The 20,967-nt window shown below is 49.4% G+C and overlaps 3 protein-coding genes across 3 annotated transcripts in view; 2 read left to right on the top strand and 1 right to left on the bottom strand.

Annotated features, from left to right (window-relative positions):
• Positions 1-286: 286 nt before the first annotated feature.
• Positions 287-10,010, top strand: Smarcd2 (SWI/SNF related, matrix associated, actin dependent regulator of chromatin, subfamily d, member 2). The gene is made up of 13 exons (XM_005369437.2): positions 287-768; positions 5,092-5,276; positions 5,430-5,472; positions 5,611-5,733; positions 6,595-6,750; positions 7,159-7,254; positions 7,372-7,473; positions 7,808-7,969; positions 8,132-8,229; positions 8,353-8,488; positions 8,653-8,775; positions 8,904-9,005; positions 9,076-10,010. Exons 1-13 carry the CDS (start codon positions 553-555, stop codon positions 9,127-9,129), a joined length of 1,596 nt encoding a protein of 531 aa, XP_005369494.1. The 5' UTR covers positions 287-552; the 3' UTR covers positions 9,130-10,010.
• A 52-nt stretch (positions 10,011-10,062) lies between these two features.
• Psmc5 (proteasome 26S subunit, ATPase 5) lies at positions 10,063-16,953 on the bottom strand. Its single transcript, XM_005369436.2, has 12 exons — positions 16,862-16,953; positions 16,185-16,256; positions 12,468-12,537; positions 12,052-12,149; positions 11,850-11,906; positions 11,545-11,775; positions 11,162-11,288; positions 10,883-11,073; positions 10,686-10,784; positions 10,495-10,605; positions 10,295-10,381; positions 10,063-10,174 (listed from the first exon to the last, which is right to left on the bottom strand). Exons 1-12 carry the CDS (start codon positions 16,913-16,915, stop codon positions 10,121-10,123), a joined length of 1,251 nt encoding a protein of 416 aa, XP_005369493.1. The 5' UTR covers positions 16,916-16,953; the 3' UTR covers positions 10,063-10,120.
• An 11-nt stretch (positions 16,954-16,964) lies between these two features.
• Ftsj3 (FtsJ RNA methyltransferase homolog 3) overlaps positions 16,965-20,967 on the top strand; it is a 7,734-nt gene continuing 3,731 nt past the window's right edge. Inside the window, exons 1-13 of the mRNA XM_005369434.3 lie at positions 16,965-17,321; positions 17,405-17,497; positions 17,665-17,770; positions 18,408-18,454; positions 18,552-18,631; positions 19,163-19,262; positions 19,344-19,538; positions 19,614-19,729; positions 19,825-19,929; positions 20,009-20,109; positions 20,267-20,347; positions 20,440-20,574; positions 20,668-20,803. Of these exons, the coding sequence (XP_005369491.1) occupies positions 17,431-17,497; positions 17,665-17,770; positions 18,408-18,454; positions 18,552-18,631; positions 19,163-19,262; positions 19,344-19,538; positions 19,614-19,729; positions 19,825-19,929; positions 20,009-20,109; positions 20,267-20,347; positions 20,440-20,574; positions 20,668-20,803 (1,269 nt within the window). The 5' untranslated portion in view covers positions 16,965-17,321; positions 17,405-17,430. The remainder of the gene's footprint in view (positions 17,322-17,404; positions 17,498-17,664; positions 17,771-18,407; positions 18,455-18,551; positions 18,632-19,162; positions 19,263-19,343; positions 19,539-19,613; positions 19,730-19,824; positions 19,930-20,008; positions 20,110-20,266; positions 20,348-20,439; positions 20,575-20,667; positions 20,804-20,967) is intronic.

Here is a 20,967-nt window from a genome sequence, read left to right as displayed (position 1 = left end):
TGGGAGGGTGGGGTGGGCTACGAGTGTGACCTTTGAACTCTGACCCCGAGCCTCTCTCAGCGCTTCCGCATGCAGCTTCCGCTCCCGCTCCTCCTGGGGGGGAAAAGGCGGTCCCAAAGGGCGGGGCTTTAGAGCCGGCTGCTATGAAGAGTGCCTGATGAGGCGGGTCTCGCGAGGGGCGGGATTTAAAGAGGTATTCCCGATTGGGCTGCCGGGAGGGGGCGGGCCTATGGCAGGCCCGGGCGGGGCGGGGCTGGGCGTTCGTTACCGCCTCTGGGTAACTGGACTCGGGCGGTCAAACCTCCGGGGGCCGGGAGAGGCTGGCGGGCTGGCAGCACATCCCGGATCTGGAGTCACCCCGACAGGAGCGGAGCCCGAGGGGCAGCGGCTCCTAAAGCTGGTCCGTGAAGAACTTGGCGAACTTGGAATAGAAAATCCCGGAACCCGGCCATAAAATCGGAAAGTCCCGGATCGCGGAACACAGCTCGCGGAGCGGACTTAACACTCACAGCCCGGAGTCCGGATCGCTGCACCGCGGGACGGGACAGAGCGATGTCGGGCCGTGGCGCGGGCGGGTTCCCGTTGCCCCCGCTGAGCCCCGGCGGCGGCGCCGTTGCCGCGGCCCTTGGTGCGCCGCCTCCTCCTGCGGGACCCGGAATGCTGCCCAACCCGGCTCTCCGAGGCCCGGGGCCTTCTGGAGGCATGGGGGTCCCGGGAGCCGCCGCCTTCCGCCCCATGGGCCCCGCGGGCCCCGCGGCGCAGTACCAGGTGAGGAAGGCTGGCGGGCGCCGGCGCGAGGGCGCCTGTTCGGTCTCCCCGGGCCTCAGGTCAGGGCAGGAGCAGTCCCTGCACAGGCTTGAGCAGTTAGAAGAGTCCCGGGGCTTCTTAGCACACGGCTTCGTGGAAAAGTCCAAGGCAGATCCCAGAGTCGGGGCTAGGGGGTGACCCGAGATGTGGTGAGAAAATTAGGGAACAGGGTCGTTACTGAGAAAACAGGGTTATCCTTCCTTTCTTTGGCTTCGGTCTCTTTACTGAGAAAACAGGGTTATCCTTCCTTTCTTTGGCTTCGGTCTCTTGCGACTCTGCCTCGGCTCTTTTTTTTTTTTTTTTTCTTAGTTGGGAACTGGCAGAGCGTTAGTGTGTCTTGAGATGGCTCCCAGCTGCTGGCTGAGGAGGAAGGAAGCCTGGCTTCCTACGACATGGGGGACTAAGGAGAGGGGCCCTAGATGACTCCAGGTTAGACGAGAGACGGCGGCGGCCAGGTCTGAAAAAGGCCCAGTTCCCGCAACAGAATATTCTAGATACGCTCTGTCCTGGACTTTCTTCTTAGTGTCAGTATCCGGTTAAGTTTGGAGGAGCAGAGAGGCTTTTGGAGTCTTGGGGCTCTGGTGCTGCAGGAGTCGGCAGCGGCTGCTTCAGAGGGTGCTGCCCTGACCCTTCTGACTTGGAAGAGAGCAGTCTCAGGTTGCAGCTTCAAAGGCCACTAAGGAGCATGGAACAAGGTTCTGTGGCCAGTGCACTGGGGACTTAGCTTGACCCTGCATGTGGGGCGCTTCCTTCCCCAATGCTCTGCAAGTTGCTCCAGAAAGTTTGAGGACTTTATGGTTTGCTTTTGCATTTTGGTGCTGAGCGTGGTACTGAGGCAGGGCTTTGCACTTGGCAGACACTTGCTGTATTAGTGAGCTACACCCCTTTTCCAGAGTGCCTGGGGATTGTGTCTGTCCTTTTCCCACATCCTTGTCACTTTTGTCCTTTGTTTTTTAATGCAGGGTCTCCTGCAGCCCAGGCTTCTGTGTAGCCAAAAAGCTGGCCTTGAACTCTTTCTGCCTCTCAAGGTATTACAGCCAGGCACTACCACACCCAACCACTCCGTTACTTATTCTCCGTGTTCTTGATAAGGCCATATGCATCTCAGCCTGTGTGCACCTTAGCTTACTCTGTCCTCTGCTGGTGTCTCGAGGTAGAAGCCTCAGAAATAGGTCCTCGTAGAGTGCATATTCCACCAGGAACCAAATTTCTAAGGAGATAACTAGCCAGGGATGGGGTGGGAATAGTGCCAAAACCCCTTCCTCTTCATTTCGGGTATGGCCAGAGATAGACTTGGTCCCAAGGATACTAGCTGGAGTTTATCTTCTCCGTGTTGCTCTCTTTGGAGATTCATGGGCCTAGGATCACTGATGAGTCCCAAATCAGTTATTCTAGCCCTTACCTCTGCTTGCTTGGAACTGATGTGGAAGATTCCTTTTCTCTAGGCACTAGCGGAGATCTGTGTGCTTGCTTTTTTAACCCTCTCTCTATGAAGTCTTGGCTGTCCCAAAGCTCAGTATGCAGACCAGTTTCCTTGGCACACAGCCGATAGAAAATGTGCCCTTGGGAAAGACCCTTATGACATGGGAAGGTGGATTCCTCCATATTTTGTAGAGAGTGGCCCTGGGCCGATGCTGAGGCCAGATGGAGAGCTGTGGCTTCTAGGTGTGAGGAAGAAGATGGCCTTGACTGGGCATCCCACACCAACCAGGTTGACATCATCATCTTCTTTTTCTCAACTTCTTCCTCCTCATCTTTCTCTGGGAAAGGGCAGGGGAAAGAGGGGGTAAGGAGAACCCAGTTAACACTGCTTACTTCTTTTTAAAATTTTTTTTTCTGCTTGCTTCTTTCCATGTCCAGGTATCTAGCTTCCTAAAGGGCTTGTGGTCTGAGGACAAAGGGTTTCCTCCTGGTTAGAGCAGGAAGAGCAGGAATTTGCATGCCCAAGCAGGGCATATTTGGGAGCTTGTCAAAATAAAAGTAATGGCCCAGCTACCTCTAGAGCGTTATTCTAGTTTGGAAGTACAGTCAGCTGAAGGGCTTAACACCACAATAAAAAAAAACAAAGAACCTACTGTGCATTATTGCTGGGTTCTGTTCATAGGGTCAGGGTACGTTCTCCAGATGAGGCTCTTAGGCCCAGACAGCCATCCGGAAGATCAGGGCTAACAGGCTTTGGGTCAGAGCAGAGCATGCTTCCTTGCGCCCTAGATTCCTAGCCCAGAGATGGCAGAACCAGGCCTTGCCTTCTTCGGTGGTTATAGGATCAAGTCTGGAATGTGGGGTGTTTGACCAAGTAGAAGAAGTTACTGCATTCTGGGGACTAGGGGACTCAACCAGGCTCACCCACCACTAGTGGGGTGGGTAGGCAGAAAGGCTGAGACTCTGTGGCTGTGACTTTCTTGTTTTCTAACCCTGAGTTTTTAAGTGGGAGGAGTTTCTGGCTCTTCAAAGCCCAGGTGTAGAGCTTGGCAAAGGGGAACTGGGACTTGAATTGTGAGCAGCCTTCCCCCGAGGCCCTGGGTGAGCTGGAGGCCTGAAGCCCGAGCCCCAGAAGTCTGGAGCAGATGTCTGGGTGAAGCCTATTCTAGGCCTGCCTGGGCTGCCTCATCTTGGGGTTTCCCGGAGGGCTCAGGAGTACTGCAGGATTTATGAACTTCAGTGGAGAGCTTCTTGGGGGACTGGAGCACCTCAGCTTATATCTGCAATTACGCTAGGAAAACCTCAAGTCTTGTATGATGGTGGGGGTCTAACAGCTGTGGTTATCCTGGGTATTTTTTTTCCATCCCCCTTCTATAATTTCTGGCTCTGGCTTATTAGGACAGAGAAATAGCCTGTCTTTTTGCCTTTCAACAGCTTTGATGAATTTCTTCCTGATGAGGAGAGACTTGTGGCAGGACTCCTGAGGCCCCAGGGTCTCCCACTTTTAACTCCTCAATTGCCACATGCTTCCCTGTCACCCTGCTCCTGTGCTCTTCCCTTTGTCTCTGGGTCGTGTTTCTTTCCCTTCATTTCTGCTAGTGGTCATGAATCTGACCTTCTGTTGTTGGGAACATGGGTTTAGTTCTGGATAAAGAAATTGCCAAAACTCATCAACAGGATGCTGAGGGGTGGGTGTTCTTTAACTTGGTGTGAATCTCCACCCAGGCTGGCCTGGTTGTCTGGTTGTACTGATTGATTGCATAACCTGGGCCCTGGGGCCAGCCCTGTGAAGCTGCCAGGGACAGTGTGTGCAAGGCAGAGCTGCCAAACAGGCCTTTCAGGCAGCAGCCCTGTGAATGGAGTTGGGAGGTGGAGGGCTCCCAGAAATGTTAGAGAACTGGGCTTTAAATGAGAAACCAAGAAGCTACTTATGTCACCCAGATTGTTGCTGGTGACCCTTATTCTACTCCTTGCATCCCAGGACAATCTTATTCTGAAGCTTTGGGTGGTTAGGGTTAAGTTGAACCAGGAGCAGCCTGGCTTCCAGGTGGTGCCGAGACCACTGGTAGAGTCCAGGTGTCTGCTGCCCTCATTCCCAGAAGCCACCCAAGAACCAGAACTTCCTTTTGGGGGGTCTTTTGACATAGATGTAGGGGCATGGCAGAAGGGAAGAGTGTGAGAGAGAAGCCGGGGGGGTGGGATCTCAGGTCCGGGTTGTGGTAGGGGCCATATGGTGACCAGATGGTGTTTGTACTCTCCTGGGGCCATCCCTACATGTTGTGACATGGCCAAGCCATCCTATTGTACTTGCTCACCTGGGGTGCTGCCTGTCTTACGGCTTGATATCCCACCAGCTGCCTTTTTCCCCTGCCATGCCACTAGGCATGTCCCCATCAGACTGTTTGTATCCCCCTGTATTCCCCTATGTTGCTATGCATTGCCCCTGATCACCCAAGTAGTGTTTTTCCTTCAGGATGGGGAACGGAAGAGCGAGAATGTTGTGGGGCATCTAGTCTCTATAAATAACTCAGAGCTGGCTCTTCTCATCCCAGGGGGCAGGACATTGCATATTGAAGCTGGAAAGGTGGTGATAAGTCCTAAAATTCCCCTGGCCCTTCTTTCTGCAAATGGTGCTTCCCTCCCACCCATGGACTCTGGCTGCCTCATTTGTTGGCACGGCTGCCAGGGCTGTTGCAGGGGCGGGGCAGGTGTGGTTTACACGCTGGGCTCAGGCGCCTGTTCCCCTTTGTTCCTGGTCTTTAGCAGGTCTCCCCATGTGCGAGAGAGATGGAGGGTATGGGCTATGGACCTCGTAGGGCTCTGCCACTGACTTGTGTACCTCCATTGCCCCACTTTACCCAGCGACCTGGCATGTCACCAGGAAGCAGAATGCCCATGGCTGGCTTGCAGGTGGGACCTCCAGCTGGCTCCCCATTTGGCACAGCTGCACCACTTCGACCTGGCATGCCACCTACCATGATGGATCCATTCCGAAAACGCCTGCTTGTGCCTCAGGCCCAGCCCCCCATGCCTGCCCAGCGCCGAGGGTAAGACTTTCTCATGCCTTTCTAGCTCATCACTGTTGCTAACAGGTTCCCTCTACCTTGACCCCAAGGAGACTCTCGGTGATTTGGGAGAGGGTTTTGAAGACAGGGAGTTTGGACTATTACCCTCTTAAATGGGCTTCTGTTTCCTACTAGGTTAAAGAGGAGGAAGATGGCAGATAAGGTTCTACCTCAGCGAGTGAGTGCTTAGGAGGCCTGCCCAGCTCTGGTTGGCCAGGATTGAAGGCTATCTTCCCCAATCCTGGAAGAGGGAAGCAAGGGAGGATGGTAGAACTAGAGCTGGTTGAAGCAAGCCATTGCATTTCTCAATCTGCAGATCCGGGAGCTTGTCCCAGAGTCTCAGGCATACATGGATCTCTTAGCTTTTGAGAGGAAGCTGGACCAGACCATTGCTCGCAAGCGAATGGAGATCCAAGAAGCTATCAAAAAGCCTCTGACGGTATATGCTACCCTAAGTCTTCTCAAACTCTGTTTTTCTTCCCTGGCCTTGCTTTCCAGGGATGAGCAGGGCTCATCTGCTTAGGCTAGAGCAGTACTTCCCACAGCAGGGAGCTGTCCCCCAGTAGAGCACAGCTCAATTTAGTATGTTTTCAAATGATACCTTGCTATGTATGGCCACTAACTCAGTCCTGCCTTTGCCTTGTGAGTGCTCTGAGATCACAAGCATTGTGCCCACCACTGTGTTTTAAATATAGAATACTAGCAAATAGAAAAATAATTCACAGTAGTGAGTACTTAACCATTGCATGAGAATTGTTTCAACTATGTATGTATACATGTCTGTATATGTATGTATGTATGTGGCTGATGATTCAGAATGTAAATCTCACAGCTCCGGGTCACAAGAGCTACCCGAGAGTAGACAGAGTAGCTATCTTTTCACATCCCATCCCTAAAGAAGCTTCCTTGTCTTTCTTTCTTTGTTCTTTAATTATCTAGAGCAGTCCCCTGAACGGTAGAGGCTTTCTAGGAGACTAAGGTATTAAAGGACTGTAGTGGGTGTTTAAATGGGGGTGGGGGTTTAGAACCTACAACCTCACATATGCTAATCTCATATGTTGCTGTATTAAGCCATGTCCTTGGCTCCAGAGGCGTCTGATTTGCCTGGTATCGTGTTGTATGTAGCTGTGGTGTTGGCACCGTCAGTAATTCACCAGTGTGTCTCCCCTTGCCCCCAAAGTTGAGTTTCTTGAAGGCTAACACCACTACTACCAATTTCCAAGGGTTATTATTTCTAAGAAAACATGATAGGGCTTCCAGCACATCTGTCCACCTCTAGCTCATTGTTCTTCCTCTTCAGCAAAAACGAAAACTTCGGATCTATATTTCCAATACATTCAGCCCCAGCAAGACAGATGGTGATAATGCAGGAACTGCAGGGACCCCCGGGGGAACCCCAGCAGCAGACAAGGTGGCTTCCTGGGAGCTTCGAGTGGAGGGAAAACTTCTGGATGATGTGAGTTGGGAAAGGAGGTGTTGGGAGGGGAGAAGGTGGGTGTGACTTTAGACTGTGGGCGGACATGAGTACTCTTTAAGAAATCCTAATATCCCTAGGAAGGGCACATCTGTATCCAGTTAGAGCTTAGAGTTGTTGCTAGGGTTGTTGTTTCTATGCTGGGGATCAAACCCTGGACTGCACACATACCAGGCAAGTGCTCCATCACAGAGCTTGATGAACATCTGTAGTTATTACTGCTTTCCTGTAGATGGCAGTCGAGTGTCTTGGATTTCCTCAGTCACTGGTTGGTATGGGGTTAATGGAGAGCCTTTTCCCTACCACTGCCTTGAGCTCCAGGACTGAACTGTCTTCCCTTTTGATTAGCAATTCGGAGCACACCCATCTCACAGCTCTTTCCATTCCCAGCCCAGCAAACAGAAGAGGAAGTTCTCATCTTTCTTCAAGAGCCTTGTCATCGAGCTGGACAAGGAGCTGTACGGGCCTGACAACCACCTGGTGGAGGTGAGAATGGTCCTAGAGCCTGGGAGGGACATGAGCTGCCAGGGGATACAGAGCATAAAGTTATTGTGCTGGCTGAGTAACGTTAATGATAAGCTCTGCACCCCTCTTCTCTGACAGTGGCATCGGATGCCCACCACCCAAGAAACAGATGGCTTTCAAGTGAAACGACCAGGAGACCTCAATGTCAAGTGCACCCTCCTGCTCATGCTGGATCATCAGGTGACAGATGCCAGGGTCACGTGGAGAGGCACAGGGATTCATGCAGGGGAGGGGAGCAGGTTCCTCTAACCCAGTGGTTTTCAATCTGGGTCATGACCCCTTTGGGGGGTCGAACAACCCTTTCACAGGGGTTGCCTAAGACCGCTGGAACACAGATATTTACACTAGAATTCATAACAGTAACAATTATGGTATGAAGTAGCAATGAAAATAATTTTATGGTGAGGAACTGTATTAAAGGGTTGCAGCATTAGGAAGGCTGAGAGCCACAATTCTGACTCCTTTCTGTTCTGTCTCTGCACAAGAACCTTTCTTTATTCCTGTCTGTCCCCAGCCTCCTCAGTATAAACTGGACCCCCGACTGGCAAGGCTACTGGGAGTGCACACACAGACGAGGGCTGCCATCATGCAAGCGCTGTGGCTTTACATCAAACACAACCAGCTGCAGGACGGACACGAGCGGGAGTACATCAACTGCAATCGTTACTTCCGCCAGGTCAGCTGCGTCCACCTTCTTGTTCTCTTAACCCCTGGCTCTTCTGTTTTGGAACCCTAGTGGGCAAGTGCTTAGTCAGCTTTTGACTGCAGTCTACTGGCCCTAGAATAGGCTACTCCCCCGTGCCCTCACGTATCACCATGCCTTTGATGCTCTTTCCAGATCTTCAGTTGTGGCCGACTCCGTTTCTCTGAGATTCCCATGAAGCTGGCTGGATTGCTGCAGCATCCAGACCCCATTGTTATCAATCATGTCATTAGGTAAACAGAAGAGAAATGGGATGATGGCTCTTTGAAAACAGAATTCAGCCTCAAACTTTACTCATAGAAGGCTTGGTGGTTGGCATGTACATGTTTCCATTTCCGTTCCTTTGCTGCCTGCAGCGTGGATCCTAATGACCAGAAGAAGACAGCCTGCTACGACATTGATGTGGAGGTGGATGACCCACTGAAGGCCCAGATGAGCAACTTTCTGGCCTCCACCACCAACCAGCAGGAGATTGCCTCTCTTGACGTCAAGGTTAGTCCTTTGTCTCCACAGCTGCTGAGGCCAGAGTGAGGGTGAGCTGATCTGTCATTTCCACATAGCACACCGAGGACAGGCACCTCTGGACCTAGATCTAAGAGCAGTCTCCAGGGCTGGAGTACAATTTGTACAATTTGACACTTGCACCTCTTCTCCAGATCCATGAGACTATTGAATCCATCAACCAGCTGAAGACCCAGAGGGACTTCATGCTTAGCTTTAGCACTGACCCCCAGGACTTCATCCAAGAATGGCTCCGTTCCCAACGCCGAGACCTCAAGGTATAGTCCTCCTTTTTTGAAGGTGGTCTCACCTAACACACTGGGTGACTTTTTCACCCCAAGCACTATTCTGGTCCCAGAGCAGGCTGGGAATTATGCCACACCTTACTTATCCTTGCCCCTTACAGATCATCACGGATGTGATTGGGAATCCTGAGGAGGAGAGACGAGCTGCTTTCTACCACCAGCCCTGGGCTCAGGAAGCAGTTGGGAGGCACATCTTTGCTAAGGTGAGGTTCTGCCACTTTTGCCTTCTTTCTTTGAGAAGCTGAAGCCTGAGCCATGCTTTCTCTTCTTCAGGTGCAGCAGCGAAGGCAGGAACTGGAACAGGTGCTGGGAATTCGCCTGACCTAACTGCTCAGGGATTGCTTCCTTCCTTCCCAGCCCTGGAACCTGGCAGGAGACCATCCTCTTGGTTTTGGCTGGGGCTGCAGACATGTAGGATGGAGTGAGGTGTCTCCTGTCACCCTCTACTCCCCAGCTAGTTTCATAAATGTAGTGCTAGGATTCCTCATCGCTTGGTCCCCAAAGCCTTATTCCTTACCTTTAGCATTGGCTTGGTCGGGTTCCTAAGATGCCGCCTCAGCCCCTGCAGGCAGGCCCATGGACTGCTGGAGGTTGTGCTTTAACTTTGTAACAGACATTTCCGAACCAAAGGCTGCTGGGTTTGCATGTTTACAGGCTCCACCCAAGGGCCAGTGTCAGCTGGCTTTGGGGCGCTGCACAAGGAAGAGGAGGCCCAACCTAAGACTCTTCCTGGCCTTTCTCAACCAAAGTTCTTTGCCATTCCTACAAGCCCAGCCTTGCTGCTGGTTTGTCCTTTTCTTTGGGTATTTGCACTATTTGGGGAGCAGGTTTTTTCTATGTGGGAGCCACTTTTTTTTTTGTACAGAGGTAACGGGGGTTTTTCAGGGAGCCCTACTTGGTGTCTCCTTATTTTCTTTTCTTAATCTATGCAAGCGGCTACAGCCGCCATCATCTCCTGGGATGCCATGAGGCTACCCACCCCCAGCTGCTTGTGCAGGGGGGAGGTGGAGTCTCCCAGAGGGAGGGAATGTGCCAGTTCTCTAACCCAGCTAAAGTAGGGGTGTGTGCGTGCTGGAGAGGAAGGAGAAAGCTGGGCGGATTGTTTTTATCCTTTGTACTTGGTCTTAAGAGAGGGTGGGCCTAAGGCTTGGCAAATGCCATTTCTGGCAAACTTGGAAAATTCCAAATAAATCCTTTTGTTTATTGGTGGTACCCAGACCTGGTCATTGAACAGTGCAGTCACTTAGTAACAGACTAGAGTTCTAGAGAGTGTATCACACAGACCTTTATTTGAGGGATGCACCCAGAGGATAAACCCTCACTTCCATAGCTTCTTGATGGACATATTTTTCTCACTGTCCTTTTGCATGACCTGGAGAGGGAGGGAGAAGAAAGTGAATATACGTGTGTGAGTGGGGCTTTATGAGCTGTGTAAACATGAGCTGAACCTATGGTCCAGAGCCACCGCAGCAAAGAAGGTGGAAGCACATACCTTGGCCACAGCCATCTCAAAGTCCTCCTGAGTGACGTGGACACGCCGTTCCCGCAGAGCATACATGCCGGCTTCTGTGCACACACCCTAAGCAGGGAAGAGAAGCTGTGGCCCTGCTGCTGGGCTCTCTGAGCCCTGAGTTGGCTCTACTCCTTCCCTGAAGCCCTGCACTGCCCTGCTTCCCTGAAGCTTCCAGTTACCTTCACTTCAGCCCCTGAAGCTCCTGGCATCAGTTCAGCAATTTTTCTCAGGTTGATCCCCCTGGTCAAGTTCATTTTCCGAGAGTGGATTTTCAAAATGTCCAGCCGGGCCTAGGGATAAAAGAAGAAAGCCCTAAGCCCTGCACCCTATCTCCATAGCCAGAGCTCCTCCAGCACCATCTACCACAGACCTCCTCATTGGGAGGTGGGAATTCAATTTTTCTGTCAATCCTCCCAGGACGAAGCAAGGCAGAGTCCAGGATATCAATCCTATTAGTTGCCATGATAACCTGGGAAAAGAAGGGGCGGAATCAGCCAAACAACTCTTGGGCCTGTGTGCCAACTCCACACTTTTACCTGGCTTTTCGGAAAGCCTCTGCCACCTCACCTTGATATTCTTGGTAGCCTCAAAGCCATCCAGCTGGTTGAGCAGCTCCAGCATTGTGCGCTGCACTTCACTGTCCCCTCCAGAGCCTCCCTCCAGCCGTGAGGAGCCAATAGAGTCAATCTCGTCCATGAAGATGATAGATGGAGCATGTTCTCGCGCCATGACAAACAGCTCCCTCACCATTCTTGCCCCTGTGCGAAGGCCAACCTGGCATTAGGAGCTAATGCGTACCCACCCTCTCCCCTTTCACTCAACAGTCACATTCTTAGCCACGGTTACCTTCCCCGATAAATTTCTGTACCAGCTCAGAGCCAGAGACACGAATAAAAGTACAGTCCGTATGATGAGCCACAGCACGGGCCAACAATGTCTTCCCAGTGCCTGGGGGTCCATACAGTAGCACTCCCTGGAGGGGGACAGATACATCACACTTAGGGGAAAAAAAAGCCAACCCCTTTCATTTATCGAATATACACCTTTTATAAATGAGGGCCTTGTGCTGGATCCCTTGCTCGAGGGGAGGGATTTTAAAACGGAGATCAATGTCCTTCTGGACTGTATTCAAGCTAGCTTAGTGCTCTGGAAATCTCCTGTTGCTGTTCTTCAGGAGGTCTAGTCTGAGGAAGGAGAAACAGCCGCCTCCAGGAAAGTCTGACGTTTACCTTTGGCTGTGCAATGCCCAGTGCTTCAAAGAGCTCAGGGTGCTTCACAGGCAGCTCGATCACTTCTTTGATCTCTTTGATCTGCTTGTCCAGCCCACCAATCATCTCATAAGTTGAGTCCGGCACCTTTTCCACCATCATTAGTGACACCAGAGGGTCCACCTTATTAGGTAGGATCTTATGCAGAGTGTAGCTGTCATTCCTCAGAGCAACCCGGCAGTTGGGCGTCACCTGGATGAAGGGCAGAGGGAGTCTCAGGATGCAGCGTGGCAGTGCCGCTCCCCCTCATCACCAGCTGCACTTACATCATTGATGTCAATGTTCTTGTCCACATCGACTACAAATTTACCCTCAGGATGGACCTGAATAAAAAGGGTTCATGATTTTCCTCAACAGTCAGCACATCACCCCCAACCAGGGATAACACAGGAACCTTCTGTAACATGAGCCAAGGCCACACACAAAGAGTGGGAACACAATGAGCTGGTCTTTGGGGTCATGTTTTACCTTGACCAACACTTTTTTCTTATCCATGGCCCGAACTACTTCTCCAACATAGGAGCCCTGTTCCTGCAGCAGCTGCAGCTCCTCCCGCAACAGTCGAACTAAATAGAAAAAAACCAAACCAAACAAAACACAACCATAAAAACTGCCAGTCATCCAGCTTCTCATTTGGCACCTCCTTTGTACTCAGTCTAGTCTGCATAAACTAAAGACTGTTTTACCATTTGGAAGAAAAAACTTAGGTCCTGAAAGGGGTTTACAGTGGATATTTGAAGAGGTGCGCAGGGAAACAACTACATAAGAACAGGGGAGAGCTCACTTTGGCTGAGAGGAGACCAAGAGCATTGCAGAAGATGGAAGGCTGGGAACACCAGATCTTGCCTCAACAACACATGACGCTTTCCACCTTCTCCTCTCACCTTTTGCATTGAGCTCATTCCTCTGGGCCTGCAGTCTCCGGAGATTCTGGCTCTTATCATTCACAATCAACTGTGGAGGACAAGAGACAAATCCCATTACTCAAAGGCAATAATAGCACGTAGGAAACTGTATCTTGGCTGAGACATTTACAGGTAGGCTTGAGCTGCTGCTTCAGAACTCAGGTATTTGAGGACCCTGTCCTCTCTGCCAAGGTTTCCTAAGGAGCCACAGGTAGCTATCACAGAAGGCTTCTAGTCCACTACTGGTCCAGGAATAACGGGATCAAATGGAAAAAGATTATAGCTTCTCACGGAGTGGCTTCTGAAGAGGGAACATGGCATGGTGCAGACCCTCAGGTGAGAAGGAAGCCCGAGTTCTGCTGCCAGTTAAAAGTAAATTAGTTCTTAACTGCAAGTCTTCAGATGCGTGGACACAACCTGGAGTGGCTGCAAGAACCAGGAAAGGAAAAAGGGACTATGGGTGTGTGTGTGTGTGTGTGTGTGTGTAACAGAGAGGGATAGAAGTGGTTTGAAGGGGGAAATGGGAAACAGGAGGCTTTAATCAGAAAGGGAAAAGAAACATATAGGAGGATGTCTGGAAAAAGTCATCAAGGAATCATTATCTACATAAAATAATATATAATACATATAAATCTATATATACTAATACACATATAGTTTAAATGAAATTTCCCCACCTGGGTTGTCAATGTTCCACTCAAGGGCCACAGACTAATTAGTTAAAATCCCACCAGAGGGCTGGAGAGATAGCTAGGTGGTTAAGAGCTCTGGCTGCTCTTCAGAGAACCCGGGTTTGATTCCCAGCACCCACATGGCAGCTCAACTGTCTGTAACTCAAGTTCCAGGGAATCGGACACCCTCACACCAATGTACATTTAAATAAAACAAAAAAGAGCAAAACAACAACAACAAAAAGCCCCACTAGGTATGAGTAGTTGGTCAGGGTTATCTAAGACTCTCAAAACATTATAGGGACCGCTGTTGCCCTTGGTTGCCACCCGCAGAGGTGGAAAGTTAAGTCCCTATTGCTAACAACACCATGCATTTCAAACACAGGACCCACAGCACATGAGATGGATCTGACCTGAAAGCCTTTTCCCCAAGGATTAGCTTTCAAGGCACCAAAAGAATTATGCAAGCTTCCAAGGGAGAAAGCAGCCAGCAGGCCTGCTTAGCTATGGTGCCTATGAAGCACAGAAATAGTGGCATGCATCCCATGGTGGCGACCAACAGCTCTCTGACTGGACTTAGAGCCTGTTGAGGGGTGGGGAATCCGCCAACTACCCTGGGCTGTTGAAGTCATGGGTCTTGAAAAGCCTACAGCTATCATTTTACTAGAACAGCACAGTCCCGAACTATACTCGAATATCTCGTACCTACAGATAAATGTAGTTCTTACCCCTTATCAGAGAAACTTCTCTTGGCAACAAATGCAGACAATTACAGAAAACCACAACCAATCAAAATGTGAAGAACAAGAGACTGTGGTGCCTGGTCCCAACTTATATATCTGCACACAACTCCTACACCTAAGGCTTGGGGATCATTTTGGAAGAGGGGGACAAATGATTCTAAAAGCCAGAGGAACAAAAAATTTGCTGACAGATTGTGTCTCCTAGAATGCCAGAGGAGCTACATTCATGAAGTCTCATCAACTTGGCTGCCTAAACAAGTCAGAAAAACAATGATGACACCAATGAACATGCTAACACGGAAAGGGAGGAAGCTCATTCATGGGGCCTCAACCCTAGACAAAGAACTATGGGTAAGGTAGGAGTGCTGAAAGGAGAAATAATCTTCCCCAAGGGACAGTCCCCTGTGCCCAAACTGGTCATCTAACACCTACTGACTACAAACATAAAGGCACCATCATACAGACTAAACAGGTTGTACTTATGTATTTGGGAACACATGTATGTATGTGCATACATATATACATACAAACACACATATATTTGTGTGCATACATGTAACAAGAAAAGGCCATGAACTTGAGAGAAAACAAGGGAAAACAAGCTGGTGTACAGGAGGGACTGGAAGGAGGAAAAATGTGTGTGCATATGTGATGCAGTGAGAATTTCAAAAACTAAAATTAGAAAAGTGAATTAAAAAAGCAGGCATAGGCCAGGCGGTGGTGGCACACGCCTTTAATTCCAGCACTTGGGAGGCAGAGGCAGGCGGATCTCTGAGTTCAAGGCCAGCCTGGTCTACTGGTCTACAGATTGAGTTCAAGAAAGCCAGAGCCACACAGAAGAACCTTGGCTTGAAAAACAAGAAGACAGACAGGCTGGCACAGGCCTGTAATTCCAACACTAAGGAGGTTTAGAATGAAAGCTGAAGAGTTCCGGGTCAGTCTGGGCTACACAATAAGATCCTGTTTTAATAAATCAGTCAAACAGTCAGGCAGTGGTGGCACACATTTGGCCCCAGCACTCAAGAGACAGAGGCAAGCAAATCTCTGTGAGTTTGAGGCCAGCCTGGTCTACAGAGCTGGTTCTAAGACAGGACTTGACAGAGAAACCCTGCATCAAAAAATCAAAAAGAAAAAAAATAAAGAAAAAAAAAGAAAGGAAGAAACTGTGCATAGGCAATAGCATCTACTATCCTGCTTTATTTCACATCTGAGTGATGAAATCACATATAGAAGCATTAAAAAAAACGGTAAACCCCCCAGCACCTGGAAGGCAGAGGTAGAGCTTGAGTTCACCCTGATCTACATAGGGAGTTCTGGGTCAGTTTAGGGTACACAGGGAGACACTGTCTATAAAAAGAAAAGGTAAACCACATAGAATGGGCGTAAATGCACTTGGGCTTCAGAAATTTTCTCTGTGCCTTTCCAAACCCATTCTCATTCCCACTTACACCTTTGGCTAACCGTAACTCTGGCAAGTGCTTTTGTTTTCCATATAGGGTTTTATGTAATCCAGCTTGACTTCAAACTCAGAATACTACTCCTGCCTCAGCCTCTTGAGTGCCAGCATTACTGGTATGCCTACCACTCCAACTCAGTGGTACTTTTTCTTTAAATTAAAATTTGACTCAGGGCTAGAGAGGTGGTTCAGTGGTTAAAAGACTGGCTGCTCTTACACAGAACCTGGCTTTAATTCCCAGCACCCAGATGTTGGCTCACAACCTATAACTCCAGTTCCAGAGGATCCCACACCCTCTTCTGGCTTCCACAGGTGCCAGGCACATGTGTGGCATAGAAACAGACGCAGGCAAAACACCCATACACATAAAATAAAACGAAAAACTTAAACAGCAAGCAAGCAAACAAACAAACCCTAAGTACTACTCAAATACTAAATCAAAGGGATGGGTGTTAAGGGCAGGGCATTATTAATATTCTTTACATTACTTGTTAATTCCTAACTGCAAAGAGGGAACTGAAGAGATTGCTCAGCAGTTAATGGGGCTTACTGCTTTTCCAGAGGGCCTGGGTTTAGTTCTCAGCATGGCTGGTAACTCATAAGCACCTGTAACTCAAGTCAGGGGATCCACTGCACTCTTCTGGCCTCCACAGGCACCTGCACAGATATGGTGCACATAAACGTACACAGGCATGCATGTATACACACATATCCAAAAACAAACAAACAAACAACATAGGAAAAAAACTCTTCAGTGCACTCGCGGTGGAAATCTGCACCCATCACTTCACATTTCCGACTAGCTCCCTCTGGTGTCTGTACTCACCTGGAGTTCTTCAATCTTGGACAAATAATACTGGCGGAGTCCACTGCCTGCCTTCCCCTCTTCCAGTTCCATCTGAAGACAAGTGTAATTGTTAAATAAGGGCCTAAACTACCAAGGGATTAAGCCAAACTATTTCCAGGGCACTTCACCATACGGCCTAAGAAACAAGGCCAGAAAACATCTCATTCCCTTTTCCTCAGATCTCATCTGATAGGTGAGGTCTGTGTGTTCGAATTTCAGATTCAGAGGCTTAGTTCTTGGTTTTAACCGTTCCCCCTTTGAATCTACTAAAAGAATGCAATTACCATCTACCTCCGAAGACTTTTAGGAGGCTCACGGGGCCATTTATCCACAGAGCCCTTTTGCTCTGTGGCAAGAGCTATACAAACCCAAGGTGTACTACTACAGACAAGCCAACACGGAGGACCCTAGTCCTGGTCCGGCCCCAGGCCATTCCCGCTTGCCTAGCTCTTCATTCAGTTTCTATCCACCCCTGTCCTGTTCAACCCGGGCGGCGCTGACACAGCAGATCCAGTTCCTGGCAGGGTCCAGTCGGACGTGGTTCACCCATCCCTGGTCCACTCGACCCCCTTGCTCTTAGCCACCCCTCACTTCAGATTACACGCACTCCGCACTCAGCTTGGGTGGCCGCCTTCCCGGAACCGCTGCAGCCTTACCTGCTCTGGCCCATCAAGCGCCATCTTCCCTCTCTCGGCAGGGATCGCCGGCATCCAAGTTACCCTATCGCGCAGGCGCGGAGGCGGAAGCTTGGGACCTGAGACTTGGCAGAGAAGAGTTCCGGGCCAATGGGCGGGGTGTGTGGCGGGACAATAATAGCGGCTCTAATGAGAGGCGCTGTGGCAGTCAGTAGCTTTGGGAGGCAGTGAAGAGGCATAGAACTTCTGGTTGTTGCTTCCTGGTGTCTAAATCAGTAGTTATCGTACGCGACCTTCTGAGGCTCCACTTTTAACTTGTAAGGCCCGCAGACAAAAAAATTTTGGCCACATTCAAAATGGCGGAAAACGCAAAGCCAGGAACGTAAGGAACGCGAGCGGAAGCGGAAGTACTTTTGCTGCCTACACGTGCTGCTTCTTAAGGTTGAAAACCTTGTGGAATTAAGGGCAGTCTCGGGGCCCGGTGAGTGATTTCTTCGCCACCCGAGGAACCGGAGCAGAACCCAGTGTTTGGGAAGATCTTCTCAACTTTTTCTTTCTCCCCAGAGTGAGTGATATTACTTCATCCCACCATGGGCAAGAAAGGCAAAGTAGGCAAGAGCCGGCGAGACAAGTTCTATCACTTGGCCAAAGAGACTGGTGAGTCTGGGTTCGCGCTGCGTCAACGATACTTAGCCTGTCCGCTTTTTCTAATACTGAACTCCTTTTCCTTAGAGGGGGTGATGGTGTTGTGAGGCCGTAAAGCACTGCTAGAAAAGTCCTCCGTAGACGGTATTGTTTTATACTCTTAACTCCCTACGACCCAGGTTATCGTTCGCGCTCTGCCTTCAAACTGATCCAGCTCAATCGTCGCTTTCAGTTCCTGCAGAAAGCCCGTGCCTTGCTGGACCTGTGTGCTGCTCCCGGAGGATGGTAACGTTTGTCAGGGGCTGCTCTTGATGGCACCTTCCTGGCCCTTCCTGGCTTTGAGTTGCTTTGAGTGTGGGAATCGGATCTACCCATCCCCGTTACAGTAATTAAATAATTCTGATGACATATTCCACAGTATGTACCTCTCTTAAACTTTAGAAGGCAGCTTCATTCCTTTTTTCCTCAACTGGGGCTGAACCCAAGGACTTATGTTAGACAGGCACTCTACCTCTCAGTTATACCCTCAATCTGCTTTATCATTTCTTGAGACAGGGACTCTTTAAAAAGTTGTCCAGGATGGACTTGAACTTTTGATTTTATTTCCTTGCCCTCTTTGGAGCTGGGAATGCAGGCCTGTGCTGGAATTCAAGAAGCAGTTTGTGCCGGGTGTTGGTGGTGCACACCTTTAATCCCAGCACTCGGGAGGCAGAGGCAGGCTGATCTCTGTGAGTTCGAGATCAGCCTGATCCACAAGAGCTAGCTCCAGGACAGGCTCCAAAGCTACAGAGAAACCCTGTCTCGAATAAAAAAGCAGTTTGCTTGATTGTTGAGAATGTGTGCGTAAAGATGTACCCCTAAAAGGGGTGAGACATTACATTGCCAGAGGATGGAAAGGTATTTTCATCTGTCCCTTTCACAGGCTGCAGGTGGCTTCCAAGTTTATGCCTGTATCCAGTCTTATTGTGGGTGAGTGACACTCTCGGGTACTTGAGGGTATGAAGTATGAAGTACTTTGTTCTACACCTCCCTCCATCCTATAATACGCTGACCTAACTTCTTCCAGGAGTAGACCTGGTTCCAATCAAGCCTCTTCCCAATGTTGTAACTCTCCAGGAAGATATCACAACCGAGCGCTGTAGGCAGGTAATACGAGTTTCTTTTTCCTGCCCCTTTCTTTATGTGCATCATTATCTCCTAAGGTGAAGCACTTCCCAGTTTACCATGACCTGCCCCACAAGACTCCTGACCATCCTAGTGTACATCTCCATCTTTACTTATAATCAGAGTCTCCTTTTTCTCTTTTCCCCTTTAAGACAGGGTCTTGCTGTGTGCTTATAAGGATAGCTTATAACTATGTAGTGCAGACTTACACAGAGCAAGGTTGGTCTTGATCTTGCAGTCTTTCTGCCTCTTGAGTGCTGGGATTACAGGCATGTGCCACCATGCCTAGTAGAAATTGTGCTGTGAATTGGTAGGACAAGAGATCTTCAGTAAAGTTCTTTCAAGTGAACCATTCTGTCTTGAAGACAGAAGTGTTGTTTCATCCCTAGTACCTGACACAAGATGTTGCCAATGGTGGGCACTTAGTAAATGACGAGACTGATGACTGGACCAGGAATTCTAAGTTAGTCTTTCCTTTGTTTCTGATACAATAAACTCTTTACTTTTCATTAGGCCCTGAGGAAGGAGCTGAAGACTTGGAAAGTTGATGTTGTACTCAATGATGGGGCTCCCAATGTTGGGGCCAGTTGGGTCCACGATGCTTACTCACAAGGTACAGGGAATGTGGGCCTTGGAGGTGAGGGTAGAGGTGGCATGCCCTGAAGCTGCATATTCTTACTGTCTCTCTCTACAGCTAACTTGACACTGATGGCGCTGCGTTTGGCTTGTGATTTTTTGGCCCGTGGTGGTTGTTTCATCACAAAAGTCTTCCGTTCCCGTGACTATCAGCCCCTACTATGGATCTTCCAGCAGCTGTTCCACCGTGTCCAGGCCACAAAGCCCCAGGCCTCTCGCCATGAATCTGCAGAAATCTTTGTTGTCTGCCAAGGTGGGACATCACTACTTCTTTCTCTTGACACAGCTTTCTAATGAAAGCATACCTTTGATCTATCTTACATTTTAGGATTCCTGGCTCCTGACAAGGTTGACAGCAAATTCTTCGATCCTAAGTTTGCCTTTAAGGAGGTTGAAGTTCAGGCTAAAACGGTTACTGAGTTGGTGACAAAGAAGAAGCCAAAGGTAATTTTTTTTTGTTTTGAGAAGTGGGTCCTAAAACTGGGAACGCTTGATATCCAAGAGAGAACTCTCTAACCATCTTTATTCCCTTTCCTAAGGCTGAAGGCTATGCCGAGGGTGACCTCACTCTTTATCATCGGACCTCAGTCACTGACTTCTTGCGAGCTGCCAATCCTGTTGATTTCCTCTCCAAGGCCAGCGAAGTGAGTTCCCAGATTGAGGGTATAAGGGAGCTCCCAGAAACACAGCCAGAAAGAAATTTCATGCCTTTTCCTCACATAGATCTCAATAGATGATGAAGAGTTGGCACAGCATCCAGCTACAACTGAGGATGTAAAAGCATGCTGTCAAGACATCAAAGTGCTGGGGCGCAAGGAACTTAGGTACACAGCTTTAAGGGTCAGGGTACAGGCCTTTGAAGAACATGTTGGACTCTGGGAACCAGTATTCTGTTTAAGTTTCTGGCTGAAGCCTGAAAATTGGAACGTGGACCTAAAGAGGCAGGGATGGAGACAGTTATGATTATTATTTCTTGGGCAGGTCTCTACTGAATTGGAGAACAAGACTTCGGCGATATGTGGCCAAGAAGTTGAAAGAGCAAGCAAAGGCACTGGACATCAAGTGAGGAGGAAGTAACCAGGGTTGGAGTGGCTGGGAGTTAGATCAAGTGTCTGGGAAAATAAGCAGACCTTTACTTTGGATTGGTGTGTCAGCCTCAGCTCAGAAGAAGAAGAGGAGGAGGACGAGTCAATAGCTGAGACAAAACAGGCTTCAGAGGAGGAAGAGGAAGAACAGCTTAACCGGACGCTGGCAGAGATGAAGGCCCAAGAGGTGGCAGAACTAAAGAGGTGAGGGGCCTGAGGAATGGTGTATGGAGATGGTAAAAAGACACAGAAATTTTGGAGCCAGGCAGGTTAAATCCCTCAAACTTATCTGTTCAGGAAGAAAAAGAAATTGCTTCGTGAGCAGAGGAAGCAGCGGGAGCGTGTGGAACTGAAGATGGATCTGCCTGGGGTTTCCATTGCAGATGAGGGGGAGACAGGCATGTTCTCCTTGCGTACCATCCGGGGTCAGCAGGTAAGGGAGGGCTGGAGATGGAGAGACATTGGATTAAATGCACTGAGTGATCGATCAGTGGGTTTGGATGCTGTTTTCACCAATAAAATTGGTAATGGGAATAGTAGAGAAAAAAACAGTGAGAGTACCCTGTTACTTAAATGCTAAAAACAAATGTGCTAGAG

This window comes from Microtus ochrogaster, unplaced genomic scaffold (assembly GCF_000317375.1).
Source record: "Microtus ochrogaster isolate Prairie Vole_2 unplaced genomic scaffold, MicOch1.0 UNK48, whole genome shotgun sequence".
Lineage (NCBI taxonomy): Eukaryota > Metazoa > Chordata > Mammalia > Rodentia > Cricetidae > Microtus > Microtus ochrogaster.
This window is presented reverse-complemented; position numbering and strand designations above follow the sequence as displayed.

What these genes read in the sequence shown, in the direction of transcription:
- Psmc5 (XM_005369436.2), bottom strand. Translation starts at nt 16,915, where the DNA reads ATGCCGGCGATCCCTGCCGAGAGAGGGAAGATGGCGCTTGATGGGCCA. An exon ending in CCAAGATTGAAGAACTCCAG is followed by an intron (nt 12,538 to 16,184) that starts GTGAGTACAGAC and finishes TGTCCTCCACAG; the next exon opens with TTGATTGTGAATGATAAGAG. An exon ending in CTTCAGGGGCTGAAGTGAAG is followed by an intron (nt 10,382 to 10,494) that starts GTAACTGGAAGC and finishes TTCCCTGCTTAG; the next exon opens with GGTGTGTGCACAGAAGCCGG.
- Smarcd2 (XM_005369437.2), top strand. Translation starts at nt 553, where the DNA reads ATGTCGGGCCGTGGCGCGGGCGGGTTCCCGTTGCCCCCGCTGAGCCCC. An exon ending in ATAAGGTTCTACCTCAGCGA is followed by an intron (nt 5,473 to 5,610) that starts GTGAGTGCTTAG and finishes CTCAATCTGCAG; the next exon opens with ATCCGGGAGCTTGTCCCAGA. An exon ending in AGGGAAAACTTCTGGATGAT is followed by an intron (nt 6,751 to 7,158) that starts GTGAGTTGGGAA and finishes TTCCATTCCCAG; the next exon opens with CCCAGCAAACAGAAGAGGAA.